This window comes from Sciurus vulgaris (assembly GCF_902686455.1).
Source record: "Sciurus vulgaris genome assembly, chromosome: 1".
NCBI classification, from domain to species: Eukaryota; Metazoa; Chordata; class Mammalia; order Rodentia; family Sciuridae; genus Sciurus; species Sciurus vulgaris.
The window spans coordinates 123,466,970-123,490,992 of record NC_136461.1 but is presented as its reverse complement, the minus strand read 5'-3'; the positions used below and the strand labels follow the sequence as shown (position 1 = coordinate 123,490,992).

At 42.2% G+C, this 24,023-nt stretch overlaps 1 protein-coding gene across 4 annotated transcripts in view; it reads right to left on the bottom strand.

Annotated features, from left to right (window-relative positions):
* LOC306659173 (uncharacterized protein C1orf226) overlaps positions 1-24,023 on the bottom strand; it is a 332,178-nt gene that overhangs the window by 221,111 nt on the left and 87,044 nt on the right. For all 4 annotated transcript variants that reach the window (XM_079136582.1, XM_079136583.1, XM_079136587.1 and 1 more), the window contains one exon: positions 17,924-17,995. In XM_079136582.1, the coding sequence (XP_078992708.1) occupies positions 17,924-17,995 (72 nt within the window). The remainder of the gene's footprint in view (positions 1-17,923; positions 17,996-24,023) is intronic.

Sequence of the window (24,023 nt, the reverse complement as noted above, 5' to 3'; positions counted from 1 at the left end):
TCCCACCCCTCCTTCCTGCCCATGAGCATCAGCAGTGACAGCTCCCATGTCACTTGCACATGGATTTCCAGGCCTTTACTTTTCCAATTAATCAAGCAACTGCTGCCAGAGACCTTTCTCTCCTGTGCAACCTGACTCTATTCATCAGCTCTTTTTGTACCTGTACCAGCTGATGTCACAAAGCTTGGCCAAAGACCCAAGAGGAACAGGTTGGTTTGGAAGTTCATACCTGAGCAGGCTGGCTCAATCAGCAGCTCAGAGAAGTTTGGAAAGCCTGGGACTGGTTTCAACAGGACTGAGCAAATACAGACTACTGCTGGTTCTATGCAGGAAGGGGCCCAGGGAGAGAGGTGAGGCTGCTCTAAGCAGTGTCTTGGGAGCAGGGTGATCAAGTGATGGTTTTTTCCTTTTTTTTTTTTTTTTTTTTTCCAGTATGTTACTGAAGATTGAATCCAAGGGCACTCTACAATGGAGTTATATCTTCAGCTTTTTTTTTTTTTTTTTTTTTTCCCTAATTTTGAGATAGGATCTCCCTAAATTGCCCAAGCTGGCCTCAAACTTGCAATCCTCCTTCCTCAGTTTCTCTAGTGGAGAAGTAATGATCTTTATCTGCCTTAGAGAGACAACCTAGCAGCAGTCAGGAGCCCAGTTTCTGGAAAAAAGGTGAACTTAGGCAAGTTGTTCGACTACTTCTTCATGAAGTAATGACATGAATTCAGAGACTTGCTATAGGCACCAATGATACAACAACTGACATTGACATAGACATGCTGTTATCACTGGTGCTTCTGAACTGGTAATCTGAATTCTGATGTGGTTACTCGGTGTCACCCAAGAAAGGAAACTCTTCCCTCCCTTTCCTAATTTTTTCATGAAGCAAGGTGCATATCTTTAAAAAAAAAAAAAAAAAAAAAAAAAAAAAAAAAAAAAAAAAAAAAAAAAAAAAAACCTGAGGAGCTGAGGAGTTATCAAGCTAATTTTTTAAAAATATTAATAACTGCCAGGTGTGGTGATACAAGCCTATAATCTCAACAATTCAGGAGGCTGAGGCAAGAGGATCTCAGGTTCAAGTTCAGCCTGGGCAACATAGATCGTGTCCCAAAATAAAAAATAAAAAATGAACAGGGAATATAGCTCAGTGGTAAAGCACCCCTAGGATTAATCCCTAGTATGGAAAGAAAGAGAGAGAGGGAAGGAGGGAAGGAGGGAAGGAAGGAAGGAAGGAAGGAAGGAAGGAAGGAAGGAAGGAAGGAAGGAAGGAGGGAAGGAGGGAGGGAGGGAGGGAGGGAGGGAGGGAAGGAAGGAAGGAAGGAAGGAAGGAAGGAGGGAAGGAGGGAGGGAGGGAGGGAGGGAGGGAGGGAGGGAGGAAAGGAAGGGAAGAAAGGAAAGAAAGAAAAAGAAAGAAAAAGAAAAAAAGAAAGAAAAAGAAAGAAAGAAAGAAAGAAAGAAAGAAAGAAAGAAAGAAAGAAAGAAAAATACTCAACATTTTTTACTTTGAAATTATCTCACTAAGCAGCCTAGGTTGGCCTCAAATTTGTGATCCTCCTGTCTCAGCCTCCCAAGTGTCTATGATTACAGGTGTGTACCACCATGTCCAACTCAAAATAAACCATTTAGAAAAGGGCTGGACATATAGCTCAGTGGTAGAGCACCCCTGAATTCAATATCCAGTATCACCAAAAGAAAAAAAAAAAAAAAATAGCAACTAATATATACCCAGAAGTATTTAAAATGCTTTATCTTTCTACTCCTGAGCCAGGATTAAACAAAGATCCACTTGGGTTAACAAGTGACAAAAGGAAGCAGCAAGAGAATAGGATGTTGTCAACAAGGCCACGATACCAGATCTGTGTCTGAACTGCTCAGGAAGCACCTCTTCCCCTGAGAGGCTGTCAGTGGTCAGGTAGAGGGCTGCCCCAAGGGTCCAGATGGAAGCAGCAGCTCACAGCAAAGGCAGGGGCAGAAGGAAGAAAAGTCTGGGGGCTCTGGGGAACGACCAGCCTGCTTTATGGCAGGAAGGGGAAATGACCTCCCATAGGGAAATGGGTCACATGTGAACCTTGGAGCCAGGGGCAGGCGATGAAGTCACTCACTCAGGACATACATCCTGAGTAAGAAAGGAGCCAAACCAGGGACTCTCTGGCTCAGAGCCCAGCTCTTGCCACTATGCAGGCCTGGGGCTCAGATAACTAGAAGAGAAAGGCTGAGAAAGGAGGAAAAGACCTTGGCATGACTGTTTTAAGTAGGATAAATCCAGATTTAAATAGGTGCCACCTATTTAAACAGCCCTTGGGCAATGAGAAGGTGAACAGCAGCAAAAGAGAATGCCAACTCTTCCCAGGATGGTTAGTGGCTAAGGAGATGGTGTGAATTGCTAATATCACACTAAGGAGGGTAACCCCCACTGGTTAGACAGCAGGGTTCAGCACATTACAGAGAAGTGCTCTGTCATTCCCACAGCCAGCCATGGTGCAGCTAAATACCTCCCCAGGGAGTAGGGAGACAGTGCAGCCAGAGAGCCTGAGGAGCAGCAGCTGTCATATTATTTTGTGTACTGCTTAAATGCCAGAGGGCTGGGTGCTGTAGGGAAGAGGAGGACAACGGGTCTCTACAGGTTTTCCATTTATACCTTGTGAGTGTACCTGATTCATTCCCAGGGAAACACTTCCAGGTTAGGGACCTTCCACCCAGTAAGTACTCTCACCAAAGAGGCTTGTGCTGCCAATTCTCACTGTTGTGTCCAGCTGATACCTATCAGCACAGGCACTTGATACTCTGCAAAGCCTTCTATGAAATATCTCATTTAAACTCTCATAAAACAGTCACTAGGGTAATAGGGCAGAGGGTGATCCTCACTTTATAACTGGAAAGAGCGCGATTCAGAGAAATTAATATGCCCAAAAACACAGTGGTGGAACAGGGAAATAAACCAAGGACTTCCACTTCCAAGTCAAAAATCATTCAGGACAGATGCAGTGGTGCATGGATGAAACCCCAGCAACTCAGGAGGCTGAGGCAGGGGATCACAACTTCCAGGCCAGCCTCAGAAACTTAGCAAGACCTTCAGGAACTTAGCAAGATCCTGTCTCAAAATAAAAAGTAAAAAGGACTGGGGATATAGCCCAGTGGTAGAGCATCCCTGGGTTTAAGCCCCAGTACCCAATCCCAAAAACATTCATAAGGAAATATTCAACAAATGATAGCATCCCAGGATAACTGTGAGGGTTCTCTCTAGCCACACATGTAAGGGATGTAAAGGGAAGATTTGAACATCCACTGAGTATTTATTAAGGCCAGCCATGGTGCTAAGGACCTGACACCATTATTACATTTTTATTCTGACAGGATGATATCTTCTCTATATTACAAAAGAAGAATTAGCAGTTCAGCAATTCACCCCTTGGCTCTCAAGATGATTGTCATAGTCTTTGCCCTCAAGGAGACAAATGCATTGTGGCAAATGCAGAGACAGAATTCTCAATAGATGGTAACATAAAAGAAGGGCAAGTTACTTTGCAGGCAGCAGGGAATACTACTAGAAGACATGAAAACCTGACCTGGCTCATGAAGGACAAGAAGTTAAGCTGAGTTCTGAGAAGACAGACTTCAGCTACCCTGAGAAAGGGGTGCTTCCCAGGCAGCAGGAAGAACAGGAATAGAGGTGGGTCCCAAAAGGGCACATGCAGGGCACAAGGAACAGTCTGGCCATTATTGTGCCAGGCAGAACCCCATAGGCATTGCTCAGCATTCAGACTCCAGGATGGAGGTGATGAACCATCCCCAAATGGTTTTAAGCAGGACAGTGCCTTACAGAATTACCTCTAGAGGGCATGGTAGATGTCCATAGGATAAAACAGCAGGGGCCTTCACTTGGAGGGGTGAAAAGAAAGATAACACATTTGAGAAATACTTTGAAGGCAAATCATGTGGGGTCTAGTGACAGTATCTAAGGGGACCCTGAGGTTTCTTGGGTGGGCAAGATGTCTTTCAATGAGATAAAGAGACATGAGAAAAAACATAGAGGAGAGGATTCAAAGCAAAGAGGAGGCACTGCAGAAATGATGAATTCTGTTTTTGACACATTGAATTTAAGGTGTCTTTGGGACATCCAAATGGGGGTGTCACACAGGATATATGAATTTCAAGCTCTAAAAAGAAGTTTATAAAAATCAAGTGACGGCCTTATTTACATCCAGTGCTCTGCACTGCCTGGCTGTGTTCCCAGACTGGAGAGAGGCAAAATTGCAGACACGGATGCTGCTGCTTGTGATAAAGCAAGGGGAGTCAGGATGCTCTTGTGGGAATGGCTGGGCCAGGAGTCAGAAGACTGGACTCCGACCTCGGTTCTCATACCACGACCGTACTATGTTCAAGCTCTGGAGTAAATCCTAGATTCTCCATTTACCAGCTCTGGGAGCTAAAGAAAGCTATCTAACCTCTCTGGACTTGACTTCCTTGTCTATAAAATGGGATGATAATATCTATGCCACACAGAGTTGTTGTGGAAACAAGTAACATAATACCTATAAAGCACTCTGCATGGAACTTGCCATAGTAACAAAGCACCGCACCATGCAGACTCAACTCTGCTTGGTACCAATACAGACAATGACAATGCAATTAGTTTGAGAAAGACATTTCACTTCTGTGAGCTTTAGCTGTAAAACAGTCATACTATCTGCCTTGTATGGATTACTAGAGACTAAAAGACAACAAGATATACAAATTCACTTAAACAATCAAGTGCTACATAAGTAACAAATGGGGCCCTCTCAACAAGGAACAAAGAAGTTTGCCCTCTTAGAAGCTGAGTTTTCAATGTGCCCTGCTAAAGATGCTTTCTTCATGGCAGTGTATCCTGTCCCGCTGCTTTTGGTCCCAAGAGGAAACAAGGAAACTGCACATTAAAACGTGTGTAACATGCTAAGTACATAACTACACAACATCACAGAAGAAAATCCTTTTCAGTCACACAAAGGTGCGAATGAACCCTGAAAACATGCTTAGTGAAACAAGCAGACATAGGAGAAATATTACAGAAGACTTCACCTATGCAAATCTCTGCATTAGATAAATTCATGGACACAAAAGGCACAACAGAGGTTTCCAGGGCTGGGGGAAGAGGGAGGTTATAGAGTTTACAGCAGAGGTGATGAAAAAGTTTTGGGAATATAGAGTGATGATGAGCACAAACTATTGTGATGTGCTTAATCCCCACTAGAAAAATGGTTAAAATTGTTTATTTAAAGTCAAGAAATTCATAAAAACAAGGAATAAATGTTCAATACAACCTGTTGCCAATGTCCAGAACACAAACAAGAGTCCCCACAGGCTGGTTAGCATAGCAGCAATGAACTAGTGTTCTGCATCTCCTCCTCCTGAGATGGATAAACACTGTTGGCTTCAAAAGGCACCCCCAAACTATAAATGGGTCAGTGCAGGAAACTGTGGACTGAGCAGGGGAATACCCAAATATTCCTATAGAAACTCAAGGACCATTATTTCTTACTCTTGGTCATAAATGGTTATAATAAAATAAGCATGTGTTTGACTTTGATAATAATTCTGGGTTATTATTAATAGCTCTGCCCCAATTTATAAATCATTCCTAAATCACTCACCTCAGGAACAGAACTAAATTCAATATACTGAGTGACTTTTCAGTCTAGTGCAAATTCAGGGAAGATCAACATATTTGCTCAAGTGTGTTCAGGTATTTAATAGGTACTTAGATTATCTTGAGGTATAATTCCTGGGAATGAATTTCTACAAATAATTTTCCATCCTCTTTCAGGTGCATGTGTCTCCATTTACACTAAACTTCTGGCTATTCCTTGAACCTGCAAAGTCTATTCCTACCCCAGGGCCTTTGCACTTGCTGGTTTCTCTGTCTGGAATACTCTTCCTCAAGATTCCTACATGGTTCAATCCTCTTCTCATTCACATCTCTAACAGACCTAAGTGTCACCATAACAGAGAGGCCTTCCCCAACAGCTCATATAAAATATAGCGTACACCACCCCCCCCTACCTTGTGGCATGGTCTAGACTCATGTCCTGCTTGACTGTTCTACGGGAATTCACATGAAGTACCATAATATGCTTAAGTTTCTTCCTCCATCCCTTTCCAACCACCAAAATAAAATAAGTTTCATGTGGACAGGGACTTTGATTTTTAGACTGCTGCATCCCCAGAGCCAAATATAATATTAGATCAAAAAAGGGAATGAGGGCTGGGGACATAGCTCAGTTGGTAAAGTGCTTGCCTTATAAGCACAGGCCCTGGGCTCGATCCCCAGCACTGAAAAAAAAAAAAAAAGGAATGAAGCTGGATATGGTGGTACATCCTGGTAACCCCTGATACTCAGGAAGCTGAGTTCCATAGAGGGATCACAAGTTACAGCCTAGACAACTTAGTGAAACCCTGTCTCAAAATTGTGTGTGTATGTGTGCGTGCATGCACACAGTACTAGGAATTGAACCCAGGTGTGCTTTATCACTGAGCTATATCCCTGGTCCTTTTTATTTTTTATCTTGAGACAGGGTCTCACAAAGATGCTGACGGTCTTGCTAAGTTGATGAGACTGGCCTTGAATTTGCAACTCTTCTGCCACAGCCTCCTGGGTCACTGGGATTACCAGCATGAGCCACAGTAACCAGCTCAGAATTAAATATTTAAAAGGGCTGGGTTGTAGTTCAGTGGTAGAATGCTTGGCTAGAAGGCATGAGGCTCTGGGTTCAATTCCTAGTATCAGAAGGAAACAAAAAATGTCAACACACATTTTTTAAATGAGTGGGGAAAAATTAGGGGCCAGGAGCAGTGGTGCTTGGCTATAATTCCAATGACTCAGGAGGCTGAAGCAGGAAGATTGCATGTTCAAGCCCAACCTGAACAATTTAGTGAGACTCTGTCTCAAAAAAGGGCTAGGGATGTAGCTGGGTTCAATTCCTAATCCACAAAAAAAAAAAAAAAAAGGGGGTCTGCTATCAGTTTATCTGTCTTTATATTGATAAGAATGCTTTGCGCCCCAGTATCCTGAGAAAACACTGATTTATTTCCTTGAACTGAGAAGACAACCATAATCATCCTATCACACACTGCTCAATCCACATCAAGTATTTTCTAAAGTCAAGTCAAATCCCCCTTTAAAAAAAAAAAAAAAAGTATTTGAACGAATAAGCAATATATAGTGTGCCCATACTAGGAATATTATTCAGCAAAAAAAGGAAATAAAATACTAATGCATACAACGACATGGATGAACCTTGAAAACACAATGCCAAGTGAAAGAACCAGACACAAAAGACCACATATTATATGAGGTCATTTATATCAAATGTCTGAAAGAGGCAAATCCATATAGACAGGATGGAGATTAGTGGTGGCCTGGAGCTGAGGGCCCTAGGGACATTGGGTGATGACAGATTAGAGGTGCAGAGTTGGTTGGGGTGTAGCTCAGTGGGAGAGTGCTTGCCTAGTAGTCAAGTCCCAGTAATGCAAAAATAAAAAAAAAAAAAATACGTAGAGGTGCAGAGTTTCTTTTTGGGGTCCTGAAAATGTTCTAAAATTGATCACGGTGATGATTGCATGATATTATGAACTAAAGCCCACTGAATTGTATACATTAAATGGTTAAATTGTATAGTATGTGAATTATATCTCAATAAAGCCATTTCCCAAAAAAATGCTGGCAAATTATATCATTTAAATATGTAAAACATAAAGCTAGATATAAACTACTTTTACATATAGGCCTTATACAAATTTATAAGTTAAACACAAGTTATATAACCAATAAATTCAAATAAAGTCCTAATGTCAGAGAAGACTTTTTTTTAAATGAAATATCACTGCTCTCAACAGGAATAGGCAGTAACCTTAACTAATCCTCTGCCCCACCCCCACCTCCATACTGAGAATTCAACCCAGGGGACTCTACCACTGAGTTACATCCCCAGCCTTTTTTTTTTTTTTTTTTTTTTTTTTCTTTTTAAATTGAGGCACCATCTCATTAAGTTGATAAGACTGACCATGAACTTATAATCCTTCTGCCTCTGCCTCTTGAGCTTTGGGGATAACAGGCCTGAGTCACCATATCTGGCCTTTCCCAAGTTCTTTTGAGTTCAGCATAAGAATACTAAGGTCAAATGCTCAGAATTTCAAACACCAAATCAAAAGAGATACTGAACAAACACCATCCATAAGCAACTCAAGTAGCTGCACCATGTGGCTATGTATCAGCTCTGTCTAATACACTTTTTTGCCACTTTGCTCTATTCCAAGTACTGTAAGATCGTAACCATGTGCAAAAGCTAGGCATATGTCCTTATTCATTACATACATATTAAGAACCTTCCTAAATGGGGTGCAGTGGCACATGCCTGTAATCCCAGCAGCTTGGGACACTGAGGCAGGAGGATTCCAAGTTCAAAGCCAGCATCAGCAAATTAGTGAGACCCTAAGCAACTCATCAAGACCCTGTCTCTAAATAAAATATTAAAAAGGGCTGGGGATGTGGCTCAGTGGTTAAGTGCCTCTGTGTTCTATCCCCAGTAACAACAACAACAACAACAACAACAAAACTTTCCTGTTCTCCCACTCTTCTCTGAGAGGACATAACAATTACAAAAGAACAATTTGGTGCCCACAGAAGTAAATACAAACAAACACAATTGTGAAGGATAAAATCAAATGACACTGCTCAGAATAGGCTTACTTTACTTCGCTTGTATTAAGATCAAAAGAAAACACAACATTTTAAAATTCTTACAGAGAACTCTCAAACCTTAAGAAGAAATTCCTAAATTCCAAGAGAGTCACAGAACCCATTTTGAGAAACACTAACCTACAGACTGGTTAAAGAAAATAAGTACTTGGCCTCAAAGTGAATAAAGTCTTTAATAATAGCTAACTTTTATCAGGTGCTTATGTGTGCCTGGCAGCCAACTTGTATGGTTTCCTGACCCCACTGTCCTTGCCCAACACACAGTAATTAGGAAGTAAAAGGAACTGTTATTTATGGTGTGGAGTTCATGTGCCCGGTACTTCACCCACATTTAACTGTAAAATCCAATTGCCAAAGATATTATCTCAATTTTATTGATAATTAAACAAAGACTGATGGGTTAAGAATTTTGTCCAAAGCCATTGAGCAAGTAAATAGAAGGATGGAGGTTCGAACTTAGTTCTTCTTGATTCTAATACTAGTGTACCTTATTAAGGGGTGGAATCTTTCCAATTCCTACTAGAAGCCTAATGCTCTAACCCCATGTGGAAGGTAAAATAATATCCCCTCAAAGGTGTTGGTGACCTAATCCCCAAAACTCATGAATGTTACTTTATATAACCAAATAATTTTTGCAGGTGTGATTAATTTAAGGACACTGAGAAAGGGAGGCTACTCTGAATTTGAGGAGGAGGCAGTCAAAGGGTCCACATAAGTGAAAAGCACAAGCAGTAGAGTCAGGGGCAGAGGAAATGTAAGACAGGAAGCAGGGCCAGAGGTTTGATCCTGGGCTTTGAAGACGAAGAGAACCAAGAGCCAAGGGATGCAGCAGACTCTAGAATATCAAAAAGCAAAGGAGCAGATTCTCCCTCAGAGTTCTCAGAGGCAACACAGCCCTGCCAACCCCTTGAGGTTAGCCCCATCTCAGACTTTCAACCTCTAGAACCATAAGATAAAAGAGTTGGTGCTGTTTAAAGCCACAATCTTGCTAGTAATTTGTTACAGCAGCATAGTAAAGTGATGAGACCTCACCAACACAATGAGTAAGAAATTTGTCACAACTTTAGCTCTTTGGAGGTGGATTTGTTAATTCTAAACTTAGGACAAAAAGAAGAACAATTAATAATTTTGTCCCATATACAATATTTTCCCAATGTTCTATTTATAGGATGGCTTATATATGCAAAAGTTACTATATTGTTACAGTGTCCTATTTATAGGACAATCTGTTTTCATCCTTAATGATAAGAAAGAATATCTTAGCTCCAGATTATGATTTCCAACCTATTTGAATGCACCTGTGTCAATTTCATTGCAATAGTCACAAGACTTAAAACTCAGACAAGTGGAGTAGAAGAATGGAACCAGGAAAGGTAGGAAGAGAGGGAAAGGGCTACTGGGGCATGAAATTGACCAAATTATGTTACATGCATGTACAAATATGTATGTAACAATGAAGTCACTACTATGTATAATAATAATGTACCAAAAATTATTTAAAAAGAAAACTTGGAATTTAATCAGTTAAGAACAAAGGAGTGAAGGGTGCTGAGTGAGGGGAGCCACCTTGGAGAAAGCTCTAAAAAGGGATGGAGTGACTTTGGGACAAAGCCTCTAAGAAGTGGTCAAACTTTCTAGGCTGAATGTGTGGAGAGAGGTCATGCACAAAGGCATACTACCAAGTGGAAGGAAACACGTGCAGACATAAGGCATCCACATCCCCAGACATTGCCTCCACCAAGCCACCAGTCCCTGGATGTGCTCCCAGGAGTATTTCACTCATGGTTTCCCAAGAGAATACTCAGAGTCAGGGCTGGGGATGTAATTCAGTGGTAGAGCAGTTGCCTGGCATGCATGAACCCTGGGTTCAATCTCCAGTATTTCTGGAGGGAAAAAAAAAAAGTCAAAGAGAATACCCAGGTCTTTTCTGTTTTTTTTCCATCTTTTTGTTTTCCTTGAGAGAAATTTCTGGAAGAGTGTACAATGCTGGAATGAAACTGCAGGGAAGGGAGGGTTTGGCCAATTCCTGGTGACCAGATCATTTTGTTCAAGGCCATGGACTAACACCATTCCTGAGAGCCACACTGGAGTAATCAAGTCAAGTTAAATAGGAAACTCTAGTACCCTACTGCACTATTTTGGTGTGGACAAGAGTGCACCCAGCCCACAGCCAGAAGACCCACACAGGAGACTAAAGCTTAAGTGTCACCTGGCCACTAGCACAAATTCCTTTAGTGTCACACCTGTACTGATCTCCAGGAGGCTGTGCCACATTCCACTGCAGGGACTTGTCCCCTGGTGTTTCAGTGGCCACCAATCTGGTCTTTAGCTACCAGGATAACTGTATCCTTCAACAAGTTGCAAGGTAAAGGAGGAAGCACCTGCTGACAGCCTGGCTCTACCACACCAGAGCTCTAGGCCAAACTACAGAACTGCTTTAGTCTGACTTCAAAACAACTCAGTGGTACCTCCCTTGGTTTCACTGCCTTATTGTCACATGGTTATCAATAAGACTAATTTACTCACTCAGTTGTAATTTGCCAGGCATTGTGGTGCACACCTATAATCCTGGCAATCTGGGGAGGCTGAGGCAGGAGGATCACAAGTTCAAGGCCAGCCTCAGCAACTTAGTGAGACCCTGTCTCAAAATAAAACATAAAGGGCTCAGGGTCCAGCTCAGTGACAGAGTACTCCTGAGTTCAAACCCCAGTACCACAAAAAATAATAATCATAATTTGCTCAATCGCTCAAATAATGTCTACTGAGCACAGACCGGCTGTGTGAAAGACACTGGGAAACAGTTGCTCCTAGTGCTACCAAGGGAGGACTGTGGTGCCTCAGGGAGTTGAGAGGACAGGATGACCTACTCAGGAAACCCTCCCCAAGGAAGGGGTGTTTGCACTAAAACCTGAAAAAAGACATTGGCTATTAAGAGTAGACAGATGAGGCAGCTCAATATTTCTCAGAATATTTATCTGCATTTGTGAAATGCCTTGAAACCCAAAGGAAGGTATAAAAATGATACCAATGAATATAAATAGCCCTTTATGGTTTCTAAAGTATTTTTTCACCCATTATCTTAGATTCAACAATAGCACCAGAGAGACGAACAAAAAGTGTCATGCTCTCTCTTATAAATGAGAGAAATGAGAAGAACAGCAGCTGGGTGCCTCACCAATGTCACACAGTAAGTCAAGGGGTAAGTTAACCCCACTCTCATTACTCCTCACTGCCAGCTCTTCTGATGACACAGCACAGCCTTCCCAAGGAAGCCAAGAAGTGAAATGATAGAAGCTGGTATTAAAACCTGGGAACAAGGTGTGTATGGTGGCAAATTTCTGCAATCCCAATAATTCAGAAGGCAGAGGCAGGAGAATCGCAAGATCAAAGCCAGCCTGGGCAACTTAGTAAAACCCTGCCTCAAAATAAAAAAATAAAAAGGTCAGGGAATGTGGCTCAGTGGTAGAGCACCCATGGGTTCAATTCCTAGTACTGCTACCAACCCCCATCCAAAATTTAGAAACAACACACAAAGGTCAGGCACTGTTGGGGGCTGTGCCATGTTGGCGGCGCCGGGATGGCGCCTGATCACATCGGCAGTGAGGAGGTTAATTGACATAAGCACACTCAGGTGATTTTCTCGTCCACGCACACAATGTATGCGCATGTGTTCTCGAGCACTAATTGCCTGCTCAGAGCGTCTTGCCTAATCTTTGCGTAAGAGGCGTGGCCCTGCTCTCCGCCTCCTGGAGGTGATATAAGCGTAGGTGGAGCGAGACAGAGACGCAGCAGCCATTAGCAGAAAAGCAGTAGAAGAAGACACACGCAGGGAAAAGCAGCTAGGAAACGCGCGATGGCCGCTAGTAGGGAAAAGCAGCACAGCAGCGAGTAGGGGCAGCGGCGGAAGGCAGATCGCAGAACGGAGAACTGAGACGCATCACTAGGGCACCTTGGGTGGATGTACCCTTAGTTTCACAGGATGCAGGACTTTAAGGTGTAGCAAGTCTCTTCCTCTAAGCTCTAAGCAAAGCCTGTCTTTCTCTCAAAGTTTCTCTCTTAAGCAAAGTCTCTTTCTCTCTGATAAGCGGGGTCTCTCTCTCTCTCCTCTCAAAGCAAGTAAACCTCATTTCCTCTGTCCTCTATAAACAAACAAGCAAGAAAGCAGTGCACTAAAGAGAAAGATAGAAGTGCCTCAGTTTCCACTCCACCACCCATAAGACCCGTGCAAGTTGTTGCTGCAGGCGGTGACAAATATCCATGGATTTTGGAACCGCAAAGAGCCAGCGACAAGGCACCCTGTCAGGCACTGGAGATTCAAAGACTGCTATGTGAACCAGGAAGAAATTAAGTAGATGAATTTATCATTCTTAAAATGCACACCCCTCCTTTTTTCCAAATTAGACCCTTTTAACTTCAGCTTCTCTAACAATCTCCTCCTCCCTGAAGAAGCAGGTTCTCCCTGAGCTGTGACAGCCCCATCCAGGAGCTACCTGGCTATAGCAGCTACTGATCACCAATGAACTCCATCCCTTAGTACCCCCACAAGGCCTTCCCTGTCTCCCACGAATTTTGATCTTCCAGTTACATACTTTCTTTCTTCTTTCTTTTTTTTGGTAGCTATTGAACCCAGGGCTGCTCTACCACTGAGCTACATCTCTAGTTCTTTTTATTTTGAGACAAAGCCTTATGAAGTTGCCCAGTCTGACCTCAGCCTCCCGAGAAGCTGAGATTATAGGCATGTGCCACCAGATTCAACTCAGTTGCACACTTTCTTTTCTTCTTGCCCCTTTCCTAATAACATACATAGCTATTCATGCCCCCGTCTTGCATATTGAGTACTGCTCCCAACAGGGCACAGAATGGAATAAGAACTCAAAGATACCTGACAAATGAATGAACAAACACACAAGCACCTATGGTAGACATGGAAGGTAAGCCCAGTTCCCTTCTTCCCTCCCTGCTTCTCATTAAAGCAAGTTAACAAATAGAAACACATTAGACTGATAAATTGAAATAATATATGCAAAAGCATGTTTAACATTGTGAATGTGGGAGTTACAAATATATATGAATACAGTAGTTCCTCCTTATCTGTGGTTTCAATTACCCTCACCATGGACCAAAACTATTAAATGGAAAATTCTGAAAATAATCCAGCTGGGCATAGTGGCACATACCTATAATCCCAGTGATTTGGAAGGCTGAGACAGGAGGATTTCAAATTCTAGGCCCATCTTGGCAACATAGCAAGACCATCTCAAAAAATAAAAATAAAAATAAATGGGGATGTAGCTCAGAACCTTTGGGGTTCAAACCCCAGTACCAAGAAAAAAATCAAAATAGATTATAGAAAGTAGAAAGGTGGTTCTCAAGGACTAGAGGGGAAGGGAATTATATTTAATGGGCACAGAGTTTCAGTTTTACAAGATTATAATGTTCTAGAGATTTACAGTACAACAGTGTAAATATACTCAGCATTACTAAACTATACACTCTTTTAAAAAGTTAAATTCAATGTTATGGGTTTTTAACAACCATAAAAAAATCTTGAAAGCATTTTTAAAAATAAAATTATTCCCAAGACAGATATCATTCAAGAAGGTAAAAGAACAAATGAGAAGAAGGGGGAAAGGGAAAAGTACCAATCACAGAGTCCATATAGTTAGCTCAGAGTCCACACTGGGTGCAGGGCTGGGGAAGGAGCAGAAATGTATCCTCCTGCTAGAACCCTGGCTCCAGGAAGGAATGTGGACACCCTTACGCAGAAGACTTCACTCTTCACTCTCTCAGTGCTTCTACCTCTGAAAAACAGAGGTGGTCTTCTCTGCTACATTGCAGCACAGTGCTCCCAATCAAGATCAGAGAAATGAGCATCTAAACAGCATGGCAAGATGCATGCAATGCTCTGTGATCCTTATCACAACTGCTGATCTTAGAGAACTACCCACTGCTCTGGCCAAGTTCTATGCCTGTGGTTTTGGAGCCCACAAATGCACCCAGCAACCCAAGCCAACAGTGTCCTACCCAATGTTATCCTGACACCCTTTGACATGAAAGGATAACGTCAGAAATAGTCCTTTACGCAGAAATCCCATGCTCTAGTTCTTGACAGCTGTAATTACAACCCAAATAGCTTTTGAAAGGGAAAAGAGAGAGGGAAAGAGGGAGAGAAGGAGAGAGGGAGAGAGGGCGAGAGGGAGAGAAGGCGAGAGGGAGAGAGAAGGGGTGGGGGGCAGGTGCACACTAACAGCCTGGACTTAGCAGTAAATTGCAGGGTTTGGTTAAGACATGCAATCAGAGCACTTGCAATTAATAGTGGCCAATATAAACAAAAGACTGGACAGTGGACAGACAGACCAAACAGCTTTCTGGCCAATTAATTTCTCCCTCTAATTTAATGAACTGCTCATTAAGTGCTGGAAGCAGCTTTAGGGAAGGGGCCTGCAAGAAGAGGCACATGGGCTGCAAGGACTGGCAGGTGATAAAGGAATAGGAGACAGAGACCAGTCAAGCCCCAAATGCCTCTGGATCACATGTCCAGCCTTCCCCTGCTTGTAAGTGATGTTTTCCTGTGTTTCTGTTTGTTCTGAAAAATTGTGTTTCTAGCTGGGCACAGTAGTACACTCCTGTAATCCCAGCAGATGAGGAGGTTAATCAGGAAGATTACAAGTTCAAGGACAGCCTGGGCAATTTATTAAGACCCTGTCTCAAAATAAGCAAAAAGGGCCAGGGTATGGCTCAGTAGTAAAGACTCTCTGGGTTTAATTTCCAATACTGCAAAAATACATAATTTTAAAAAGGCTAGGGATGTGGCTCAGTGGTAGAGAATCCCTGGGTTCAATCTACCCTACAACCAAAAAAAAAAAAAGCCAGTTGTGCTTTTGCCATTGACTCCCTTACTAGGAAGTTGCCATGTCCTAAGTATTGGTTCTCCAGCTCTCCAGCTGTGACCATGACTCATTCAGTGTCACAAAGAGCCTCCAGCAGGAATTTGAAAGGGCCATTAGAGTCTTGGGGAGGAAATCCCACCTCTACCTGTTTACAGCAGCCTGATTTAGAATTATTTAACTGCCCAAAGTTTCATGTCATCATCTGTAAAATGAAATAATAAACCAGGTGCAGTGGTGCATACCTGCAATCCCAGCGATTCAGGAGGCTGAGGCAGGAGAATCACAAGTTTGAGGTCAGACTTAATAACCTAGCAAAGGCCCTAAGCAACTTAGTGAGACCCTGTCTCAAAATAAAAAATAAAAAGTCCAGGAGATATAGCTCAGTGGTAAAGTGCCCCTGGGCTCAATCTCAAGTACCAAAAAAATTTTAAAAAGTAATAACAATAGCCTCATCCCATGTAGTCAAATATTAAATAATAAAACATTGTTTCAATATCAAAACACCTAGCAAAGCACCTGACACATAAGTAGCTATTACTATTTGTAGACATACTACTTTTCATAACCAGAGTGATATTAGCAACATATTCCATCCTCAGTCAAATACAAATAAAAGGACTTTCTTTGGTCGACATGCCAGCTCCAGAGCAAGCCCTTGCGATCATAACAGCAAAAATCTTAACAATAACACTCCTAAATATTCCCTAGACAAGTCCCTTGAGATTTTTATAAATGTTTTAATTTTACTATTTTTTTAAATTTTATTTTATTCTGAGGATTGAACTCTGGGGTACACTACTACTGAGCCACATCCTCAATCCTTTTTTATTTTCATTTTGAGACAGGGTCTCGCTAAGTTGCCCTGGCTGGCCTCGACCCTGTGATCCTCCTGCCTCAGCCTCCAGAGTTTCTGATGACAGATGTGTGCCTCTGAGCCTGACAGGCCTCTATGATTTCTATCTCAGAAGGCAAAGGAAGAGAAGAAGCAGCCTGGAAATATAGATCATCAAGCCTGCAGCCTAAAGGATAGAAATTAGCAAGTTCCCATGAGGCAAAATGAAAGCATTTATTCAGGACATATATCTGTCCCTTCCTGGACCTTCGTGACACCTCACTATACCTCTATGAATTTCAGTTAACCTAGAAAATCCAGGTGACATGATCCCCCACTTCACAGCTTGCTGTGAACATTAAAGGAAATTCCTCATGTGAAAGTACTTTGAAGCTACTTGCTCATAAGTCCATGAAAAACAGGATTGTTATATTTAATATTTAATAGTAGTCTCAATAAATTCAACTTCATAATTTAAAAAGATGGGAGGACTGAGTCACTAAAAAATTATTTTGTTAGGCTGATGAACTGCTCAGAAAAACGGCAATGAACAGCTTATTTTATTCCCAATGTTGCTGTGACTGAGTTGAAGTTTCCATTGATCAGATGAAGAATTGACTGAAAGTAAAACTAACAAAGCAAACCAAAGGTCCCAGCTCTAGTTATATGCTTCCCACTTAGGTAGGAGATTTTTCTAAAGGACACAAGTAATAAGTTCAACCCAGGCTCCATCCAGAGATGACTAATGCAGTCACCTCTAAAACCAATTTTCTTAAAAAAAAAAAATCATAATCCATTTGACTAATCCCAAACCTACCTTTAAAATGCACAGGTCTAAGGTAATTTCTCCTGTTCCAGTGCAGAGCACATGGACAACTTGCCTTCACAGTGGACAGAAGACAATTTGCTTCTCATTCAATCTCTGCTCTGCGTACCCAGGTAGAAAGCAACAGGTTGGAATTTATAATAAATTGTTCTGGGGTACACAAAATGGCAGAAGAGAATTCACACAAAGCAGCCAACCAAGGAAATTTGGTTGAAATCTCACATATATTCTTAAAAATCAAGCAAATCTCATATTCTACACCATATAAACTGGTTTTCAAAAACCATTTTGAGTCAGTTTTCAGCTAGTTAATTACTAAATGTTTTCCCTAAAATCTTTCAGTACAAGCAACACTTCTCCATTCTCCTTCACTACCTGACAAACCACCACTGTGTATCACAGTGTGCAGAGCTGCACGACACACAAAGGGAAGATGGTACCCCTCAGACAGCACATACATTTTAACCTTGGTCTTTTATCAAAACCAAGCATCTAATTCAGAATCACTTCCTGGATGATACAGGGAGAAGGGATCTGGGGCCTGCAAAGTGTGTAGCCATCCAATCTGGCACCTCTAGCACTACCTGAAATGGACGGAAGCGAGGATGCTTGAATTCTAGCTCCACACATTCCCACCAACAACCACTCACCCGGATCCGTCGCATGGCAGCCACGATCTCCACCCTGCTGTTGGGTCTCGGCACATCTAGGCTTCCTACATACTGTGGGAAGGAAGCAAACACACAGTGAGAAGAGGAAGGGCAAGTGTCCTTAAGAATATTAGTGCTGGACGGACCTTTGGAAGTCACCCAGTTAAAAACCAAAAAGATGTTTTGATTGGGGGTACTTTTTTTTCAGTATTAGCGATTGAACCCAATACTGCTCTACCTCTGAACTACATCCTCAGCTATTTTAAATTTCTACTTTTGAGACAAAATTTCGATAAGTTGCCCAGACTGGCCTCAAACTTGCAATCCTCCTGCTTCAGTCTTCTGAGTCACTAGGATTACAGGCATGCATCACCGCACCTGACTTTAATAGTTTTTATTAAAATATCTAAACTGACTATACTTTTATTTTAACACCAAATTACACACAGTTAGTGTTTAATACATAAGTATTTTCTTGCCATAAACAATTCAAATACATAACAGAAATATGCAGAGCAAATGAATAAAGTTCCTGCTCCCAACAGTTACTGATATATTTCACTCTGTACATGAAGAACATATATTCATAGAAACAAGGGAGAGTCATTCTATGTAAAAAGGTTCATATTACATTATTCTGCAACTTGTTTTTCTGTGTTTTTGATTGTTTGTTTACTTTTAGTATAATTTGGGCATCTTTCTACACCACTGCATACAAGTCTATCTCATGCATTTAACAGCTTCCCTACTGATGGGCCCCTAAGGCAATGTCACTGTGCTTCCATGATGTCACCTCTTCTACAAATCTTTGAGCTTGCCCAAGTAGCTCTTTAGGCTGGACTCCTAGAAGTGAGATTGCTGGATCAAAAGTACAAATAATCTCAACTTTTTTTTTCCTTGTGGTGCTGGGGACTGAACCCAGGGCCTTGTGCTTGCAAGGCAAGCACTCTATCAACTGAGCTATATCCCCATCCCAGTACAGATAATCTCTAAATATCATTCCTTATAAGGATGAAACAAAAAAGAGGACAATCCAACACATATGGACACATATGAAGCACATATAATATTGACTGTCATTAAATAGACTCACTGAGATTTGCTTTTCTTGTTTACACACAAATCACATAAAAATAGTGCAAGATATATCCAAGAAATTAACATCCTCATAATAGTTTAAAGTCTACCCAAGCAAAGACTGCATTAATAAGTAAGGCAAGAATAGGACTGTTATAGGGTGCCACTGCAATTGTAATCCCAGTGAGATCTAGGAGATCCCAGAGAGATTGAGGCAGGAGGATCACATGTTCCAGGGCAGCCTGAACAACTTAGTGAGACCTTATCTCAAAATCAAATAAAAAGGGATGGGGCTGTAGTCCAGGGGTAGAGCTGCCCTGGGGGTTCAATCCCTAGTACCACCAAGAAAAAAAAAAGAAAGAAAAAGAAAGAGGAGGAGGAAGAGGAAAGGAAGGAAGGAAGGAAGGAAGGAAGGAAGGAAGGAAGGAAGGAAGGAAGAAAGAAGACAGGATGGCCATGTGTGGAGGAAAGTTATTTCCTGTGACTGGAAAAATAAAATTTTTCCCCACATTTGGAGTTAAGGCCTGGGGCCAGTGAGGAGAGTTTCAAAAACTAAATACTGCAAATGGATTTCCCCTAGTATTGATCCACAGTTTGTGCTGATACACTGAAGAACATGATTCCGAACAGACAATGAGCTGACTGGTAAGCAGCATGCCCGGGGACAGCATCACCATGGTACACAGGGAGCAACATGCGTATTGATAAAGGACCTTACAACTGACTGGGGTAAACAAAGCCCCTAGATCCAATGATGTGGTCTGATTTAACTATGGTTAGCATTTCTCCCTGCTGAGCTCTGCTGGGGCCACGTGGTCTGTCAATATGTCAATGACCCACACAGCCAGGAATGACATGAGGCCCCAGTTTGTGATTGCCCAACTTCAAAGGCCCTCTAGTCCAGGGGACAGTTTCCACACTCCGTCTTCGGAATGCCACATGGCTGATCTCTCCTGCCCTGAACTCTGTATAATCAGGAACTCAAACCTTTAGGGGCTTGTGTTTCCCTTCACCATCACAAGAGGGTCAGGACCTCAGGACTAAGCAAGTTCACCTGTTATGGAGGAGCATAGAAACAGTACCATCCTACCACGATGATCCCTGCCAGCCCAGGAAAGAAGCTGCTGCCCAGTGAATCCACCACTGAGCCTAAACACAAACACCCACAGGGGACCCATCCCCTCCCTCTCCTGGCACCCAAACCAATCTCTCCCTCCTCAGGGAGGGGCACTGCTAGACAGAGAAAGCTGAAGCAGGCAGGATACAGGGAAGGAGAAGCTTCAGGGTTTCCTCACAAGGGAACAGAAGAATTCTGTGTGCAAACGACTCACATTAAAGACACCTAACATCTTTGCTAGACAAGTGCCTCTCTCCATCAGCCCCCACCCAAGCTGGTATGTGTGCACACACGCCACACGCCTACACACACACTTGCTGTATACATGTGCTCACACATCTTCCAAGCCACCCACCCACCTCACACTGCACACCCACTAATATATCACACTTACTCTTCTTCCTTCCTTTCCAGTTGTGCAGACAATCACGAATATGCCCTTCTGAGAATGTGTATGGAGCAGATAACCCATTTTCACTGAACTGCACCTTAAGGTTAGCCAAAGAGATTAAAAGGACATACAAACTAGGAATCAGGGCTATGCCTCCTAGATAAAAGTTAAAAATCTACGTTAAAAACATGAATCAAGCCAGGTGCAGTGGCACCCCTAATCCCAGCAACTCAGGAAGCTGAGGCAGAAGGATTACAAATTCAAGGCCAGCCTCAGCAACTTAGTGAGACCTTCTGCAATTTAGTGAGTCTGTGTCAAGATAAAAAAAAAAAAAAAAAAAATTTTTAAAGGGCGGGGAATGTGGCTTAGTGGTAAAGCAGCCCTAGGTTTAATTCCTATTACCAAAACAATAACAACATGAATCAAGAAGAGAACAACAGTACCAGGGAAGCAAAGAAAGGATCCAAAAGCCAACTTCTCAGGACAAAATCCAGAGGGTGTGATAAGTGAATACACCTTTTTTTACATATATGACACCACAAACGAGAGTATCTAGTAATCAGCCATTACGTCCACAGCTAATGTTGGTCTATCCCCAAGCCTCTATCTTTAATTTTTAAAATTCTTTTTCGTGGCACGGAGAATCAAATCTATGGGCACTCTACCACTGAGCTACATCCTCATCCCCCCCCCCCTTTTTTTTTTTGTTTTGATATAGGTCTTGCTAAATTGCTGAGACTGGCCTCCAACTTGCATTCCTCCTGTCTCAGCCTCCTGAGTAGCTGGGATTACAGGGATGCCCTGCCACACTCAGTCCTAAGCCTCTGTCTTGAGGCAAAATGTGAGTGACAGTCTGAAATCAGAAACACTTGCTGGAGGGTGATCCTTAAAAGTCACTCAACTTTGGTGGTCAACATCACCACCATTTCTGTAGTAAACTAAACCTATTGGGGTAGCCTCCTACCTGAGGTTGGAAAGTTGGCCCCTGGGCCTGAACCTCATCCCCCAGCTGAGCTAACACCCTTCAGAAATGGAGGTTTCTGTTACTGCCTATAGGAATCAGGCAAAAACAACTTCCTGCCTTCAGCCAAAGGCTGATGCTCTGTGGGAAGTTTCACTCAAATGAGACATTTCCTTTATCTCCCTCTTCTTCAGAATACTGAATTCCAAATGCTCCTAGGTTAAGGTGAGTTGGTCCAATGCCTGGGCATTGGAGGAACAATTTCCAAAATGAAAACTCATGCTTTCTTTCTGTCCATCCCCCACATGGTGTTCCTCCCCTAGCTTCCTTATCCTGATTATCAGTCCCCAGGAATTCCACCTGTGTGTCAAGCCTAAAACCTGGGTATCATCCTTGAAAGGCTGTTCCATTAATCACCAGTTTATCAGTGACTGAGGCTGTTAATTCTCTCCCCTCCACCTCTCTGTCTACACTGCCACCACCAGATCCCAGAAAATCTTATCCTATCACTTAAGCTGCACAATGGCCTCCTCTCTGGCTTCTCTACTGCCTCTGAGACCCTCTCCACAAGAGTTCCAGAGAGATCTCTTTAAAATGCAAATTAGATCCTTTTATTGCCTTGCTTAAGAATCTCCCATGTTTGCTTCCATCTGCTCTGAAGATGACAATCAAAATCTTCAGCACCACCTACACAGTCTACATGGTCTCACATCAGTGGCCTCTCCAATTATTTTCAAGTTCCTTGCTGGTGAGGTAGTTCAGTGGTAGATCCCTTGTCTAGGTTGTGTGAAGCCCTGGATTAAACTGCAGTACAGGAGGTAGGTGGACAGGAATTGCTCAAAACACACTTTATTTCTTCACATTCAAGGGCTTCTGTACATGCTCTTCCCTGTGACTGTGCCATAACACTCCTCTTCTAGCCTCTCTCATACAGTTCTTCTTAATCTCTACCTCCCCTTCCTGACTCCCAGAGAATGTGATGCCTAGGCTTCCATAACCTGCTACAATTCTCCTCTATAGCACCAACATTTGGCTAACTACATGTATTCATCACTGGTTAGACTATGCCAGTCACAGGCCCAGGCACAAAGGAGATGCTCAAAACATGTTTGATTAACAGGAATCCTCCAAGAATGCTCTTGGGAGAATCTCTACTCTGAGAAGGGGCAAAAGGACTCTGTCTGGTCTTCTGGTACTGGCATCCTAAAGCCTGCTTCTTCCAGTCAGACACACCCTCCTATATAGTCCTGTTTTAATTTTATAAATGTGTCTGACTTTTATCCAGGTACTTCAACTGGACCTAAGCCAGGCATTCTTATACCTGCAATGCATATGCAATTCCTGGTTTACCAATAGATGGTAGTAAATGAAACCTTTCTGTTGTTGGTTTTTTTAATCGCCTGGCATTCTGTAAGACATCTGGAGCATTTCTGTGTCTGCCTTCCAGGAATCCCTGCCATGAGACATCACATAGGGCCTCAATTCAGAACATCTACCACAGGGTTGAAGGAGGTAGTGGGGTGGGGGTTGGGAAAAATAAAGGAATTTTTAAAATATTAGGGTCTTTTTCACTAATACCCAGAAAGAAAAAAAATTATAAATAAGATGCAAATTGTATGGGTAATCAAGATGTGATATTATGTGTATCTGCTTTATTTGTGGTTTCATTTTCTAGATAAGCAAGAGTTAACTGCATATAAAATTAACCAAATTACGTCAAATATTTTTATAAGTTTCTGGATAACCTCAGCCTCAGTACTTCATGAAATGAGTTCATTTATTGCTTTCATGTCATTTTTCTGGAAATTAGTTCTTGAAGACAACAATAAACTGAACTATAGGGCCTTCTGGTATATGAATCATAACACAAAAAGCAGAAAGACAAAACAGCTTGATGCAGTCACTAGTATAACAGAATCACCACCCAGGCTTCTGTGACTTTCTGCCATCACATTTCTATGGGAACTCCTTTATTTACAATGCTTCTGTCAGGTGTTTCCAGAGACAAGGTAAAAATTTGGATAGCAACCAAAGATAAACACATTGAATGATCCTGCTTTTGATAAGGCTAGAGTAGTTGGGATCAGATTAAGCCTCTCACAAATAGCAAACATAAACTATTAACAAGAATTTACAATACAAACCAGCTGTGGTAGTGCACACCTGTAATCCCAGCAACTCTGAAGACTGAGACAAGAGGATCTCAAAATCAAGGCCAGCCGCAGCAACTTAGCAAGACCCTGTCTCAAATTTTTAAAAAAGTGAAAAGAACTGGAGTTCTCAGTGGTAGAGTAATAACTCTGAAGATCCTACGGAGATCAAAAAATAGGCAGAGTTTGTCAGGTAATCAACTGGAATGAAGGAAAGTATACTAGGTAAAATTTGAGTTCTTACAGGGTGGTGCAATCCAACAGGAGTAGTATCTTAGCTAGACTTCAGGCAGAAGAGCTCAGTATGACAGCCTGGGGACTTGAACATCAGAGACTGGAACAATCAGAAGAGCTTGAAAGTGAGGTAGATGACTCCTAGACAGGAAGGAGCTGTAGAGCGAGTA